Below are 14,656 nucleotides of genomic sequence, written 5' to 3' on the forward strand. Positions count from 1 at the left end.
CCATCTCATGCTTTGTTATATTGTATACTATATAGTCTGTTTGATAAACATGTTTTAAATAGACTTCCCTGAAGAAATAATCAAAATCTTTAGAAGACATTCGACAAAATCAATTGATTTTCACTCTTTTGTCTTTTTAAAACCTAATTTATATTTTACAGTGGGGTTCCAGTGTGTTTCTGTGTTATAAGAAGTCTGTGCCTGCTTCTAATGCTATAGCATATAAAGCTGGTAAGTAAATTTGGAAAAAAAAATGTTTCTATTACTATAGGAATTGTTACACACTAACATTTGGTTAGAAGAGACAGTGTTTGCTCCCTTATATAGTTTGTGGAACTGATCTATTCATAAATTGAGTTAATTATAACTTTAGCATATAAAGACATTACGTTTTCTTAAGTTCATACTACAGGATATATTAATATTACCCCTTACCAACAAAAATACACTGTTAATTGAACAGAAAATTTTATTCCGAACAAGCATTTGTGGAATAAACATTCAAGCTGTTAGTCTACTCTAATAGATTTAATAGTTGAGTGGAAAATGCATACTCTCTGACCTTTTTATATTTTGACAATCAGAAAGGTATCAAACTGCATCTTTGCTTCTTATATATCTCCTTCTCTTATCTCTGTGTGTCTGATTTGAAACCACATGTTACTTGCCATGAGAGGTGGACTTGCTTCCTTTTTCCCTTGTTGCAAAGAATCAGCTATATGGAAGAGAGGAGGGCCTGAGAACCTTTTCTGCCATGAAGTGTTTGAGAAATCTATCGTCACATTCTTACTGCACAATAAAGTGTCAAGGGCTGTAAAGATTTAAGTGTGACCTCTTCATCCCACCGGTATGGTGGGATAAAAACTGAAAATACAGGTATGCTCCAGCTATAAATAGAAGAGATAACTGGAATACTTCTTGGTGAAAAGAAGCAGTGTCATTACTTTTTGTCATGCACAATTTTTGGAATAAGGTTTTACTTCAGGGAAGTCAGGCAGATCCATATATGAGAAATCTTAATTGTCCTCATAAAGACATCCATATTAATGAATCAAACCATTTAATTTATAATATGAAAATAAAGGCAGCAACTGACAGTTATAAATTTCAGTATCACTTTAAAATGTAATACTGTTACTATTGCTGCAGTGTGTTGATTATATGTGGTTTCCTTAAAAAATTTTTTTTTGAGGTGTTAAGTGTCACTTAAACTTACAGAATTAACTTATAGAAACAAATTTTGTGAAACTCTTCAGGCATTTGATATAAGACATACATATTAGAATAAAGAGTTTTGGAGACTGAATTTGGACTTAAAATTCAGCTACTGATTTTCAAATGTTTAACCTAGAAGTGTCTGCGTATTAGAGGTTTAGAGACGCCATGTAGCTGTTTTATTCTGAGGAGGCTTTGTCAGGCTTCTGAGAGTGCCCTCCTCCTCCTGCTCCCTTGATCTCTCATACTTTGTACTTAGTCACGAGAGTTTCTATCTCATTTACTTTTCATCTTGCATTCATTTTACACTGCTGCTCATTCAAAATAAGTTTAGGGGCTAAGATAATTTCTGCTGCCTTAGCAATACTATCCCTTCCCTGAGTTTATTATTTTTTTTTTATAGGAGGCTAACTGAAATAGTTGGTAAATTTCCCTGAATGTTTCTTGCATTCTCTAAGATGTTGGCAGGATGCAGGAAAAATAAATTAATGGTTCTGTTAAATAGAATTTTAACTAGTATATTTAATACATTTTAATATTATAGTGAACTCTAAATCCATGAGTAAAAATAGATGTTAAATTTGTTATTCTCATTTCTGATATGGCAAGAAAAAAATTGATCTTGAAATTTTACACATAAATATTTCACATATAAAATTTGCTATTAAAATGTCCTATTAATATGTCTTACATATTAATAACTATTTAAAAGTAACAGTTTAAAAAAAATTGTCACGTTGCCTGGTAGTGCAGTGGTTAGGACTCTGCGCTTGCACTGCTATGGGCCTGGGTTGACTCCCTGACCCGGGAACTGAGACCCCACAAGTTGTGCAGTGCAGCCAAAGAATGAAAAGTAAAAAGAATAAGTAAAATAAGGAATCAATGGATAAATAAATTATCATTATCTTCTTTCTCCAAAAGGTTTAATTTTTAGATATCCAGAAGAAGACTATGAGTCATTTCCACTCTCAGAATGTGTCCCTCTCTTCTGCCTTCCGATGGGAGCTACTATTGAATGTTGGGATCCCCAAAGCAAATACCCACTACCAGTTTTCTCAACTTTTGTTCTCACAGCTTCTTCTGCTGAAAAGGTATATGTTTTCCTTTTATTAAACTAGTTTTGCTCATGTTCTTAATCCACAGACTGTTTAATGTGAGATGTCTTATTGAAAGTTAGGATCCTATTCAGACACAATACATTTTTTATTTAAATTTTGTACCATAATGCCCAAAGTGAGAAGTCAACATGAAAATTGGAATCAGGATACTGATACCACTCGAGTGTTCTTAGGAGCAAATATAAAGTCTCTGGAGAGATAACAGCCAACACCCAGGACTCAAGATTCTAGTAAAAGATAGAAGACATAGGTACCATAGGAAGAATCAATAAGACTCAAACCTGGATTATACCTTTAAGATATTGAAATGATAGAATGATAATATCAAAGATATTATAAATTGAATATATAGTTGAAATATTCAAGACCTAAGAGAGAAGCTCAACACATCAAAGAAAGAACATGATATTTTGAAAACTGAATAGACAGGTTGGAGAAAGAAGTGTCTAGAAATGAAAAATATAATCCTTAAAACTAAAAATTTAATCAGTGGCTTAAACAGCAGGTAAGTCATGCATGAAGGAAGAATTAATGAAGTGGAAAGTAAGTTACCTCAAATGTGGCACAGGAAAACATAGAAGGAATTTAAAAATGTAGAGAATAGAATCAAAAAGACCAATAGATACTTAATAATCCAGAAGGAGAGATTAGAAAGAGTACAGGCAGCATTTTAAGAGCTAATGGTTGATTGAGAGTTTTCCAGGGTTGATGAAAAATTGAGTTTTCAGGTTAAAGATGTACTCTGAATCTTAAGGAGAAAAAAAAAAAAATATATATATATATATATATATATATATATATAACCACTTATTTCATGTTATAATAAAACCATCAAATACCAAAGACAAAAAGTATCCAGAAAGGAAAGACATAGCAGTAGCCATGAAAGAAAAGGTGAATAATAGGACCTTATTGAAATTAAGGACACCTGTTCATTCAAAGGTACCATTAAGAAGGTGAAAAAGGAAAAAAAAAAGATGGAAAAGGAGAAAGTAATGTGATACAGTATGTGTTCCACAAGGGTCTTGTATTCAGAATATTTAAACAACCTCTACGTTGTCAACAGGATAAGAGATAACTCTGTGGCCCAACAGTTATACACCTGAGCATATCCCAGGAGAAATGAATGTATATATTCTCCAAAGCACATGTGCATTTGTAGGTTCCAAAAACTCAAAACCTGTATAAACAGTAATAATGACAAAGAGTAATCATTTAAAATAAAAAAGAAATGGCAAAAACATTAGGAAATAAAAAGTAAATAATGCTACAGATCTAGTAGAAATTTAAAAATTGAAAGCTTTCATAGGATATATTTGATAGAATACTCAGTTTTATTGAAAAGTGTAACTGACAGAGGCTGACTTTTGTGAAGCAAACAAAAATGCATCTGTGTCCGTGAGCAGCCTTCATGTTTTCAACCACTGTAAGATGATTAACTGAGGTTAAGTGTCCAGCACAGTGTCTGACATAGTAAAATTCTCGGTGAATGAAGGCCAATACTATATTGACTGGATTGCTTACAAGTAAGCTAAATCTCTAGCTTAATAATCATTTATAGTTTCTCACTTTGGAAGCAGTAAATATAAATGAATTTTTAAAGATCTTCAAACACTTGAGTTACTGAATATGCCTTGACTAGTAGAGAACAACAGAGCCTCTTTGAGATACTTTTGTCATATTGCTTGTTAAAAACCCTTGAGATGACTTTGAAATAATTGTATCTGAGAGTGTTGTTTGTATTTGTAAATTCAAGGGTAAATATAATTCACACAGACATATATATGACATATACACACATGTATATACATACACACACATATATATAGTGTTAGAAGATTTATAAAAGTGTCACTTATCTGTTTTCAGTTATAAGACTTATAAAAGTATCACTTGTCCGTTTTCAGAACTTTCTCATCACTTGAAACAGAAGCTGCTTCTAATCCTACCGTATGTCCCTCTTTTCTACTATCTGTCTCTACCAGTTTGTCTATTCTAGGTAGCGTATATAAACGGAATCATATAATATTTGTTTTCCTGTCTCTGGCTTGTTTCACTTAGCATAATGTTGTCAAGGTTTGTCTATGTTGCAGTATTTTTCAGAATTTGATTCCTTGTTAGGGGTGAATAATACATGAGTATATGACTGTATGTGAGTGTAGATGCAGTCAGCCCACTGTATCTGTGGATGCCAAACCTGTGGATATGCAGGGCTGATTGTACTACTTGTACATTTTGTATAAGGAACTTGAGCATTGATGGATCTTGGTATCCGCGGGGGGTTCTGGAATTGACCACCCTTGAATACTGAAGGACGACTGTACCACATTTTGTGTATCTGTTCATTTGTTGGTGGACGTTTGGGTGGTTTCCATTTTTTTGGTTATTGTGAATAATGCCGCTATGAACATTGGTGTACAAATATTTGTTTCAGTCCCTGCTTTCGATTGTTTTGGGTATATACGTAGATGAATCATATGGTAATTGTTTAACTTTTGGAGGAGCTGCCAACTGTTTTCCACCATAGATGCAACCATTTAATATTCCCATCAGCAATGCTTGAGATTTTTTTTTTCTTTTCCATTTTATCTGTCATATGTACTCTAAGAAAACAGTTCTTTTGGAATAGAGAAAGAGAGAAATTAAGTTTTAAAAAACACTCAAATTTTATCATGAAATTCTTTTACTCTGTAGGTATATGGAGCTGCAATCCAGTTTTATGAGCCTTATTCTCGAGAACTTCTAACAGAAAAACAGCTTATGCAGCTGGGCCTGTTGACGCCTGTGGAGAGGAAAATGGTCTCTAAATCCATCAATTCGAACAAATGCATTTGTTTACTCTCGCACTGGCCTTTTTTTGAAGCTTTTAGAAAATTTCTCATGTTTATCTACAAACTTTCTGTGTCTGGACCACATCCTCTTCCCATTGAGAAGTATGTATAATGATTTGAAGGGTGTCTGATGGAAAAATTGGATGTATATATGTACATTTCATTGTTTACTTAACTTTAAGCGTAAAGAGTTGAAAGGGAAGGAGAATCACAGTCATCCTACTTTTCACTTGCTCGCTTCTTCACAGAATCCATGACTTCAAATTTAGAACTGAGGAGTGGTGGTGAGAATGATCACATAAAAATGTGAGAATTCAGCTAAGGAAGAAACATACACATTGCATTGTGTGTGTTCTTCATGCTCATTCTCAAATAACCAAGAGAAAAATAGCTGTTGATGCACACATACCCCAGCCAATCCAAATGACCATTTCAAGTTAAAACATCTCTAAACTGATGTAGAAGTTAAGGGTGAGGTAATTGAGACTTCCCTGGTGGCTCAGATGGTAAAAGTGTCTGACTACAATGTGGGAGACCCAGGTTTGATCCCTGGGTTGGGCAGATCCCCTGGAGAAGGAAATGGCAACCCACTCCATTATTCTTATTGGGAAAATCCCATGGACAGAGAAGCCTGGTAGGCTACTGTCCGTGGGGTCGAAAAGAGTTGGACAGGACGAGGGGCTTCACTGTCACTTTCTTTGATTGATACTAAAGTAAGGTTTTGATTTTAGTGTTGACTGACTGCTAAATGTTTTCCCTTCAATTTGTAATTTTCTTTGTCATGGAAATGTTTCGAAACCAGAAAAATAGATGTGGAGTCACTGTCTTTTAAAAATCACATCTTTCCTGACTTCTAATGGCACATTGACTTTTGTTTATTAAGTTTTAGGTAAGTGACTTTGTCAAATCAGGGATGATAAATTATATTTAAGATCTGTTAAAACCCATGAAGTATTTTAGAAAAGTAATTGTCTTTATTTCAAAATTTTTTTCTAGGCACATTTCACATTTTATGCAAAACATCCCTTTTCCTTCACCTCAGAGACCAAGAATCCTGGTACAGGTAATCAAAAAAGAGTATGTTTGAGGGGAGAGCAGCATATGTTCACTCCAGTCATTGCAGTGTGGACTCTATGGCCCTTTGGGTTTGAGGTGGAGCAAGATGCATTCATTAAGTCCTTGAATTCTTATATTTTGTATCTTTAGCGAATACTCTTTTGTACTATTTTTTTGAATTTAGGGTATACAGAATTGGGATAATTATAATACTTGTTCATGACATCATCATTGGTCCATTTGTGGCCTAAATTTATGTTGCTGATTTTAGTAACATAAAACCAAGAATTACGTTGAGGGCAAGTTTTTAATATCAGAGTGACTTAATAAATATTAAATGTGTAATCAGTTATGGTTGGAGGGCATTAAGTACAGTTGTCTGTAATAGTGCTCTTCAAACTGTCTTTGTTAAAGGACCAGTTTCTTTTTTATTTCCAGTCAATGGCAGACCTATATAAGCATATAGCTTATGACATAAGCAGTCAGTATAGACATGAACAGGTCTGTACCCTGTCCAGAGACATGAGTTCACTGATAATGTAATTGGATATGAGAGCAATGTCAAATTGCCATAAAAGTTTCTAAATCACTTTCTCTCTATATACTATTTCTTTCTAGACCGATAACAGTGTGTAGACTGGCACGTTGAGTAGAGGCAAGCTATTTAAACATTTTTTCTAGGATAGTTACCAACCTTATATAGGATAGTCAGGTATTGTTAATCTTGAATGTGTTTTATTTTATTTATTTATTTACTTAGGTAGAATGTATTTTAGTTCAGCGAGTATTAATACATATTAAGTAGTTGCCAAATACAGAGTAAATATACGTAAGGCTTTTAAAAAGCAGTTACTTTTTTTAAACAGGTGTATTTTAATTGGCTAACTGAATCAAAATTCATTTGATTTAATCATTTAATTATAAAGAACTATATACTTCTAAGTAAATATAGCTGTTGTTTTATATTTTAGTACATGGTTCCAAAACTGTATCAGTCTGCATATTAGATGGTTTTCCATTTTACCCTTGATATAAATATTTAGGTTTCAGATTTGGCTTCGTTAATTTATCTTTTTTTTTTCTTTTTTTAAGCTGTCAGTCCACGATGCATTAATATTATCACAACCAGTTTCTACACCTTTACCACTAAGGTAATTACTGGTATATAAAATAATACATTTATTCACTTGGATCAGAATGCTTTAATATATTTTAAGAGCTAGTATGATAGAGCTGTGCTGTTTTTACAAATGGAGGATAACCTTAATGTTTCAAAGTTTGATAGCTGGTTGGATGGTAGGGGTCATTCACCATTTTAAAAATGAACCATTTAAAGAGAGTTGCAAGATCAGATGGATGTAGGGAGTATCTCCCTCTTCCTCTCGTCTCCCCTCCCCATATCCAGTTTATTACTGAATACTTCAGGTGAACTGCCTTTACCTCCTAAAATGCCTTGAATCTATTAGCTTCTCTTCATCTGCATTGCTGGTCCAGGCTCTGCACGGCCTTTCACATGAACTGTTTCGTTATGAACCTCTTAACTGGCGCCCTTTTGCTCTTGTTTTCCAGTTTTTTATTCACACTGCAGTGTGCCTTTTTGAGAATGCTAATATAAAATTGTTGGAGAATGCAAATATTTTTATTTGGGGCATAGTCTCTTACTGTATTTACCTCTTCCTTTCCTATGCTTTAGTCACAATATGTTTATTCCTTGAACATGGCAGATGGTTTTTCTTGCCTCAGGAACTTTGCAGATGTTGTCTCCCCACCAGCCTCTACCTTCTTTCTTTTGAGCTCAGCTCAAATGGCTGTTCTTTAGGGAGATCTTTCCTGATAAATGCCCCCTTTGTTTCCGAAGGATGAGTTTGAATCATTCTGTTACACCATCTCATTAACTTTGCTAGTTTGCAGTGATGACTAAATCAGGACTTGAGGTTAATATTATATTCTCAATTTATTAATATTCAGAAAATAATAAGCAAAGCTTAACACCTTTTGGTGAAATAGTTGATAATCTTTTCTCTCCTTTTCTAGTGGAGCGAATTTTAGCACCTTGTTAATGAACCTGGGTCCTGAGAATTGTGCAACGCTGCTGCTCTTTGTTTTACTCGAGAGTAAGATCTTGCTGCATTCTCTGAGGCCAGCTGTGTTGACTGGGGTAGCTGAAGCTGTTGTTGCTGTAAGTATAGAATTTTCTTTTTAGTACAGAATTCTTGAGAGAATTTTTACTCTGAAGGGAGATTTCCTTCAGTGAAAGCAACTTTGAAATTACCACTAAGTGTTTAACATAAATGTAATCGAGTGGCAAAGAGATAATATAAAGAAAAAATAATTTGTATTGAGAGAAAATTTCAGTTTCTAATTTTTCATATCTTGGAGTTCTTCAGAGAAGTTATATGATTACATAAAACTAGAACTTGTGAATGAAGTTCACTGTGTTAAATGAGAAGCTCTAGTCAGTTTCAGGTGCCCTAAAATTGTGGGCATGACTTTCTCCCAATTTGAACCTTTAATCATTGTGGGCCAGTAACATACAGGAAAATCTAGGTGATTGTAAAATTGAACAATGTACAAATGCTTTGCTATTGTGAAAAGCATAAATAAAAATTCAAGTCCCCTCCTGTTTTAAAACCTCTTGATGGCATCCCATTGCAATTAGAAAGAGGTCTGATCATTAGGGCTTTATAGGTCCATAGTGTTGAATTTTGGATGTTCCATTTCTCTATCTTCCATTATTTGTTTAATTTAAAATAGTTGACGCTCTTCTCTTCCCTTCCCCATTTTACTGACATGGAGGTAAGGATCTAGGTCTCTTTTCCACTCCTGTGTCCTCAGCACTTATTACAGTTAAATAGCATGGAGTAAACACTCAGTAAATACTTGCTGAATGACAAATGGGGTATGTCTCCAAGATCTTAATCTGGTCAAAGAAATGCTGCTAGGACTGAAAACACTAATAGCTATTTGAGATGGTTCATGGGGGACAAAGATCCTAGTTATATACTAATTATTCCAAACCTCCCCAGTTGCATGTGAAAGCAAAAGTAGTTATAATGTGAAAATATTTGTTAATGAACTGACTAGTTTTAGAAAGTTCCCACTCAAATATTCCTTCCTATAAAACTTTAGGGATTATCTACTGCCCTCTGTCTGAATCTTTTGTAGTTTAGTCTCTTGCAATGTGAACTTGGAAATCTTATTAAAATGCAAGATTGCTTGAAATTTATGTAACCGATGTTGCTTGCAAGGCTGTTGATAAATGAGGATTTGATAGTAAGGCAACTTAGCATTTAAAGAGAAGAAAATAGAAAAGAATGGTGACAGGATAAATTCTGCAAAAGGAGAATGATTTTGATATCAAAAAATATTGAAGAGTATGGAGCCTTGTAGCAAGAATTGGTGGAGCCAGTGAATATTTTTGTGAAATTGACTGTATTTTTGATTGTGCTGTGAAAGTCAAAGATGAAAATAAGGATGTTGTATTTTGTTGTTCAGTAGTTTTATTCTGAAATTTCTTACATAGTTGGAGGTATAACATACCTTTTGTTGAATGGAAGATGGTCAGTTTTTCTGGAGGAAATCTGGAGTCCTTGCAAGGTCTTTTGCAAGCAGTTCTGTCCCTCTGCTCTCTGATCTCATTTTCGACTTCTCTGCCTTTTGCTCACTCTGCTCCGCCTGTTGCTGCCCCTGGAGCATATTAGGCAGTCCTCACACCATACAGTCTTTGCCCTGGCTGTTCCTTTTCTTCAAAGTGCTGTTCTCCTAGATATCCCCTTGACTAAATCCCTTACCACCTTCAAGTTCAGCCCAGTGTCTCTTTCTTAATGAGGCCTACCTGCTTTGGCCTGTTTCTATAGCCTACTTTCCCTCTTTCCTCTCTACTGTTCTAAACTCTAGTACCTTTTACTTGGCTTTACTGTTTTTTTTTTTTCTCATAGCACTCTCTCACATGGCATATAGTCTGTTTATTATGTCGTCTTTTTGTTTTCTCTCTTCCTGCTAGACCAGGTGTTTGAGTAAAATCCTGGCTGCCGCTTGTTTTTTGTAAATATGTTTTACTGGAACCTAGGCCATTTATTTATATATTTCCTCTGCTTTCATCCATGAAGGCAGAGTTATTTGTGACAGATGCATTATGGTTTGCAAGCCATAAAATATTCTGTATATTTTACAGAAAAAGTTTGCTGACTCTTATGCTGTACTGTAAACTTCATGAGGGCATTGATCTTTGTTTTATACACTGTTAGAGCCCCATCGTGTAGAACAGTCTTTGGTACATGTTAAGTGCTCAATTGCCAGAAAGCAAGTAAATGATTGAAGACAGAATTCCAATTCTATCTAACCATCTGGAATAACTGGCAGAGGTAGTAAATGTTATAGGTAATTATTTGGGGTGAGTAATGATGGGTAAGGCAACAATTGAACTAGACATTGAAAGATAGCAAAGATTTTTATAATAGAGGAAAGATTTTGTCATCAGTGATTAAAATTTTAATATTAGTTGAAGTGGAACATTTTATGTTTATTTGGGCAGTTAGGAAGATTTTTTTGTTGAAATTTTTAGTTGACTATTACTATTCCCAAGATAATCGTTTAAATTTTTTGTTTTGTTTAGCTCTTGGTGTTCTTAGTTGAATTTTAATCAGAGGTTATCTTGAAATTTAATAGATGGATGAAATGCATCAGTTAAAAATCATGAATTTGTTTTATAAAATTTCCATCAATTTTTTCCCTTCTCTCACTTTCTCCATAAAGTAGGAATGTGGATTTTCTATAGACATTAGAATTAACGTTCAAAGAGCTGTTAGCATTTTAATTGTGCTTATGGTCATTGTCATGCCTAAAGGTTTTAATCACAGTGGTTTATAGGATTAACTTGTAATGTTTTATAGTCATTTATATTTTGGAATGAAGTTTAAAGTGAAAGAAACTAGACTTTAACTGCTTTTTAACGGTCCCTTTCAATAATATTAGTTAATTACATAATTCTTATTGCAAATTTAAAAGTTGGTTAATTTTTTAAAACTTTTTTCCCAGATGATCTTTCCATTTCAGTGGCAATGCCCATATATTCCCCTTTGTCCTCTGTCACTGGCGGCAGTGCTCAGTGCACCTTTACCGTTTATAGTTGGAGTTGACTCAAGGTACTTTGATCTTCATGACCCACCACAAGATGTTGTTTGCATTGACTTGGATACAAACATGTTATATCTGTAAGTTGATTCTTTTTGTATTATGTCCCTTTATATTTTTCTCCACATGTAATTATAGCTCATCGAAAGCATATACAAATTGCTACTTTTCAAAGTTGTTAATGAGTCTTCATCTTCAGTGATTCTCAATCAGGACAGGTATCAGAATCCTGGAATGTTACATAGTTTGAAAAAGAATGTGTTCAGTATTATAATAGTTTATATTGGATAATAATGTTGATGGTAGGCAGGAGATGTTTATGTTTATCAGAAGATAATATGGATTCTTAAAAAGAAAATGGGTAAACCCTGCTTTCAGAGCTCAAGAAATACGATGTCTAGGTTTAATTCAGAATCCATGTGTAAGTCACAACATAGTGACCTTATCACAATATAGGGTAATATTATGCTGTTTCCTTAGTTCAAGATTTGAATTTTACGGGGATTGTAGAGAAATTGATACTAAAAATCAATCAGTTTGTGTTTACAGAGGTGATAAATTTGTATGGCAGTGGTGTAACTGAGGGTTCAGAGAGAGTACCACACTCGTAAAAGCAGCTTCATCCATCCAGTTCTAGATGGATGTTTAGGCACTCCCTCCACACCCCATCCCCAATGACAAGAGCAGCAAAGTGGGAAAGAGTGGTAAATAGTGAAAGTTCTCTAGTGTAAGTGTCAAATTCCAGATCCTGGGGTGTTTTTATTCTTTCCTGTTTGATATTGGTAGAAAATGAATAGAGAAAGAATTTGGGGTGAGACTTCAGTGGTTACAACAGTCGAATTGGTTGGGGAAAATAGGCTTGCGTGAACCCAAAGAATAATTTAAGGAAGGAAGAAAACATTTGATGTACCTTAAAAAATAATTTTGAAATGAATCTACCACTGTATTTTGAAAACTGTAGTTGTGGTATTGTTGTAGCTCCATACTATGTTTGTTTATTTATTTGAGCTTTCATTACTTTTTAAGAACTGAAGTATAGTTGATTTACAAAATTACACTATTTTCAGGTGTATAGCATAGTGATGTAGTCTTTTTATAGCTTATATTCCAGGAGAGGTTATAAAAGCTGATGGCTATAATTCTTTGTGCTGTGCAGCAGTGGTCCCCAGCCTTGGTGGTACCAGGGACCAGTTTCTTGGAAGATAATTTTTGCATGGACTGGGGGTGGGTGGAATGGTTTGGGGATGGTTTGAGCAACATTACATTTATTGTAACTTTATTTCTAATCTAATACTGCCATTAAAGTACCTGTCTGTGGCCCAGAGGTTGAGGACCCCTGCTATACAGTATATGCTTGTTTCTTATTTATTTTGTATATAGTAGTCTGTGTCTTTTAATCCTATACCCTTATCTTGCCCTTCTCCCCTTTCTTCTCTCTACTGGTAACCGTGTTTGTTTTCTGTAAATGTGAGTGTGTTTTCCTGTCCCTTTTTTTTTGTTTTGTATTTTAGATTCTACGTGTAAATGATAGCACATAGTATTTATCTTTGTCTGACCCATTTTACTAGGCATGATATTCTCTAGACCATCCATGTTGCTGCAAATGTTAGTATTTCACTCTTTTTTTGTCCATCAGTTCAGTTCAGTCCCTCAGTTGTGTCCAACTCTGCGACCCCATGAACTACAGCACGCCAGGCTTTCCTGTCCATCACCAACTCCTGGAGCTTGCTTAAACTCATTGTCCATTGAGTCCATGATGCTATCCAACTGTCTCATCTGCTGTCGTCCCCTTCTCCTCCTGCCTTCAATCTTTCCCAGCATCAGGATCTTTTCCAGTGAGTCAGTTCTTTGCATCAGGCAGCCAAACTATTGGAGCTTCAACTTCAGCATCAGTCTTTCCAATGAATATTCAGGACTGATTTCTGTTAGGATGGACTGGCTTGGATCTCCTTGCAGTCCCAAGGGACTCTCAAGAGTCTTCTCCAATCCCACAGTTCAAAAGTAGCAATTCTTCTGCACTCAGCTTTCTTTATAGTCCAACTCTCAGATCCATACATGACTACTGAAAAAACCATAGCTTTGACTAGACAGACCTTTGTTGGTAAAGTAATGTCTCTGCTTTTTAATATGCTCTCTAGGCTGGTTATAACTTTTCTTCCAAGGAGCAAGCGTCTTTTAATTTCATGGCTGCAGTCACCATCTGCAGTGATTTTGGAGCCCCTCAAGGTAAAGTCTGTCACTGTTTCCATTGTTTCCCCATCAATTTGCCATAAAGTGATGGGACCAGATGCCATGATCTTAGTTTTCTGAATGTTGAGTTTTAAGCCATTTTTGTCACTGTCCTCTTTCACTTTCATCAAGAAGCTCTTTAGTTCTTCTTTGCTTTCTGCCATAAGGGTGGTGTCATCTGCATATCTGAGGTTATTGCTGTTTCTCCCGGCGGTCTTGATTCCAGCTTGTGCTTCATCCAGCCCAACATTTCTCATGATGTACTCTACATATAAGTTAAATAAGCAGGGTGACAATATATAGCCTTGACATACTCCTTACCCTATTTGGAACCAGACTGTTAATAATTTTTATTCATTTATCTGTTGATGAACACGGGTTGCTTCTGTGTTTTGGCAATTGTAAATAGTGCTGCTATGAATAATGGGGTGCATATATCTTTTTAAATTAGTGTTTTCTTTTTTTCTGGACATATACCCAGGAGTGGAGTTGCTGGGTCTTATGGTAATTCTATTTTTAGCTTTTTGAGGAACCGCCATACATTTTTCCACAGTGCCACTACCAATTTACATTTCTACCAACAGTGTATGAGTGTCCTCTTTTCTCCACATCATTGCCAACATTTGTTATTTGTCTTCTTTTTGATGATAGCTATTCTGGCAGATGTGAGGTGACATCTCAAAATTGTTTTGACTTGCATTTCTGTAGTAATTGGTGATATTGAGCAGCTTTTCATGTACCTGTTAGCCATCTGTATGTCTTTGGAAAAATGTCTCTTGAGTTCTTTCTGCCCTTTTTTTTTTTATTGCATTGTTTGCTTTTTTGATAATAAGTTGTATGAGCCGATAATGAGTTGTATTATTTGCTTTTTTGATACTGAGTTGTATGAGATGTTTTGGGTGTTAATTCCTTGTTGGTCATATCATTTGCAGGTATTTTCTTCTATTCCATAGGTTATCATTTTGATTTGTTGATGATTTCCTTTGCTGTTCAAAAGCTTTTAAGTTTAATTAATTCTCATCTGTTTATTTTTGCTTTTATTTATTTTGCCTTAGGGGAGTGATCCAAAAATTA

General features: G+C 34.8%; 1 protein-coding gene across 5 annotated transcripts in view; it reads left to right on the forward strand.

Annotated features, from left to right (window-relative positions):
- DENND4C (DENN domain containing 4C) overlaps positions 1-14,656 on the forward strand; it is a 110,796-nt gene that overhangs the window by 32,835 nt on the left and 63,305 nt on the right. For 4 of the 5 annotated variants that reach the window (XM_020904076.2, XM_070480566.1, XM_070480565.1 and 1 more), the window contains exons 4-10: positions 162-231; positions 2,137-2,306; positions 5,028-5,266; positions 6,161-6,227; positions 7,313-7,371; positions 8,255-8,399; positions 11,258-11,433. In XM_020904076.2, the coding sequence (XP_020759735.2) occupies positions 162-231; positions 2,137-2,306; positions 5,028-5,266; positions 6,161-6,227; positions 7,313-7,371; positions 8,255-8,399; positions 11,258-11,433 (926 nt within the window). Of the gene's footprint in view, positions 1-161; positions 232-2,136; positions 2,307-5,027; positions 5,267-6,160; positions 6,228-7,312; positions 7,372-8,254; positions 8,400-11,257; positions 11,434-14,656 lie in introns of those variants that run through there. The other variant, XM_070480567.1, reaches the window with a different exon arrangement.

Source organism: Odocoileus virginianus, chromosome 18 (assembly GCF_023699985.2).
Source record: "Odocoileus virginianus isolate 20LAN1187 ecotype Illinois chromosome 18, Ovbor_1.2, whole genome shotgun sequence".
Lineage (NCBI taxonomy): Eukaryota > Metazoa > Chordata > Mammalia > Artiodactyla > Cervidae > Odocoileus > Odocoileus virginianus.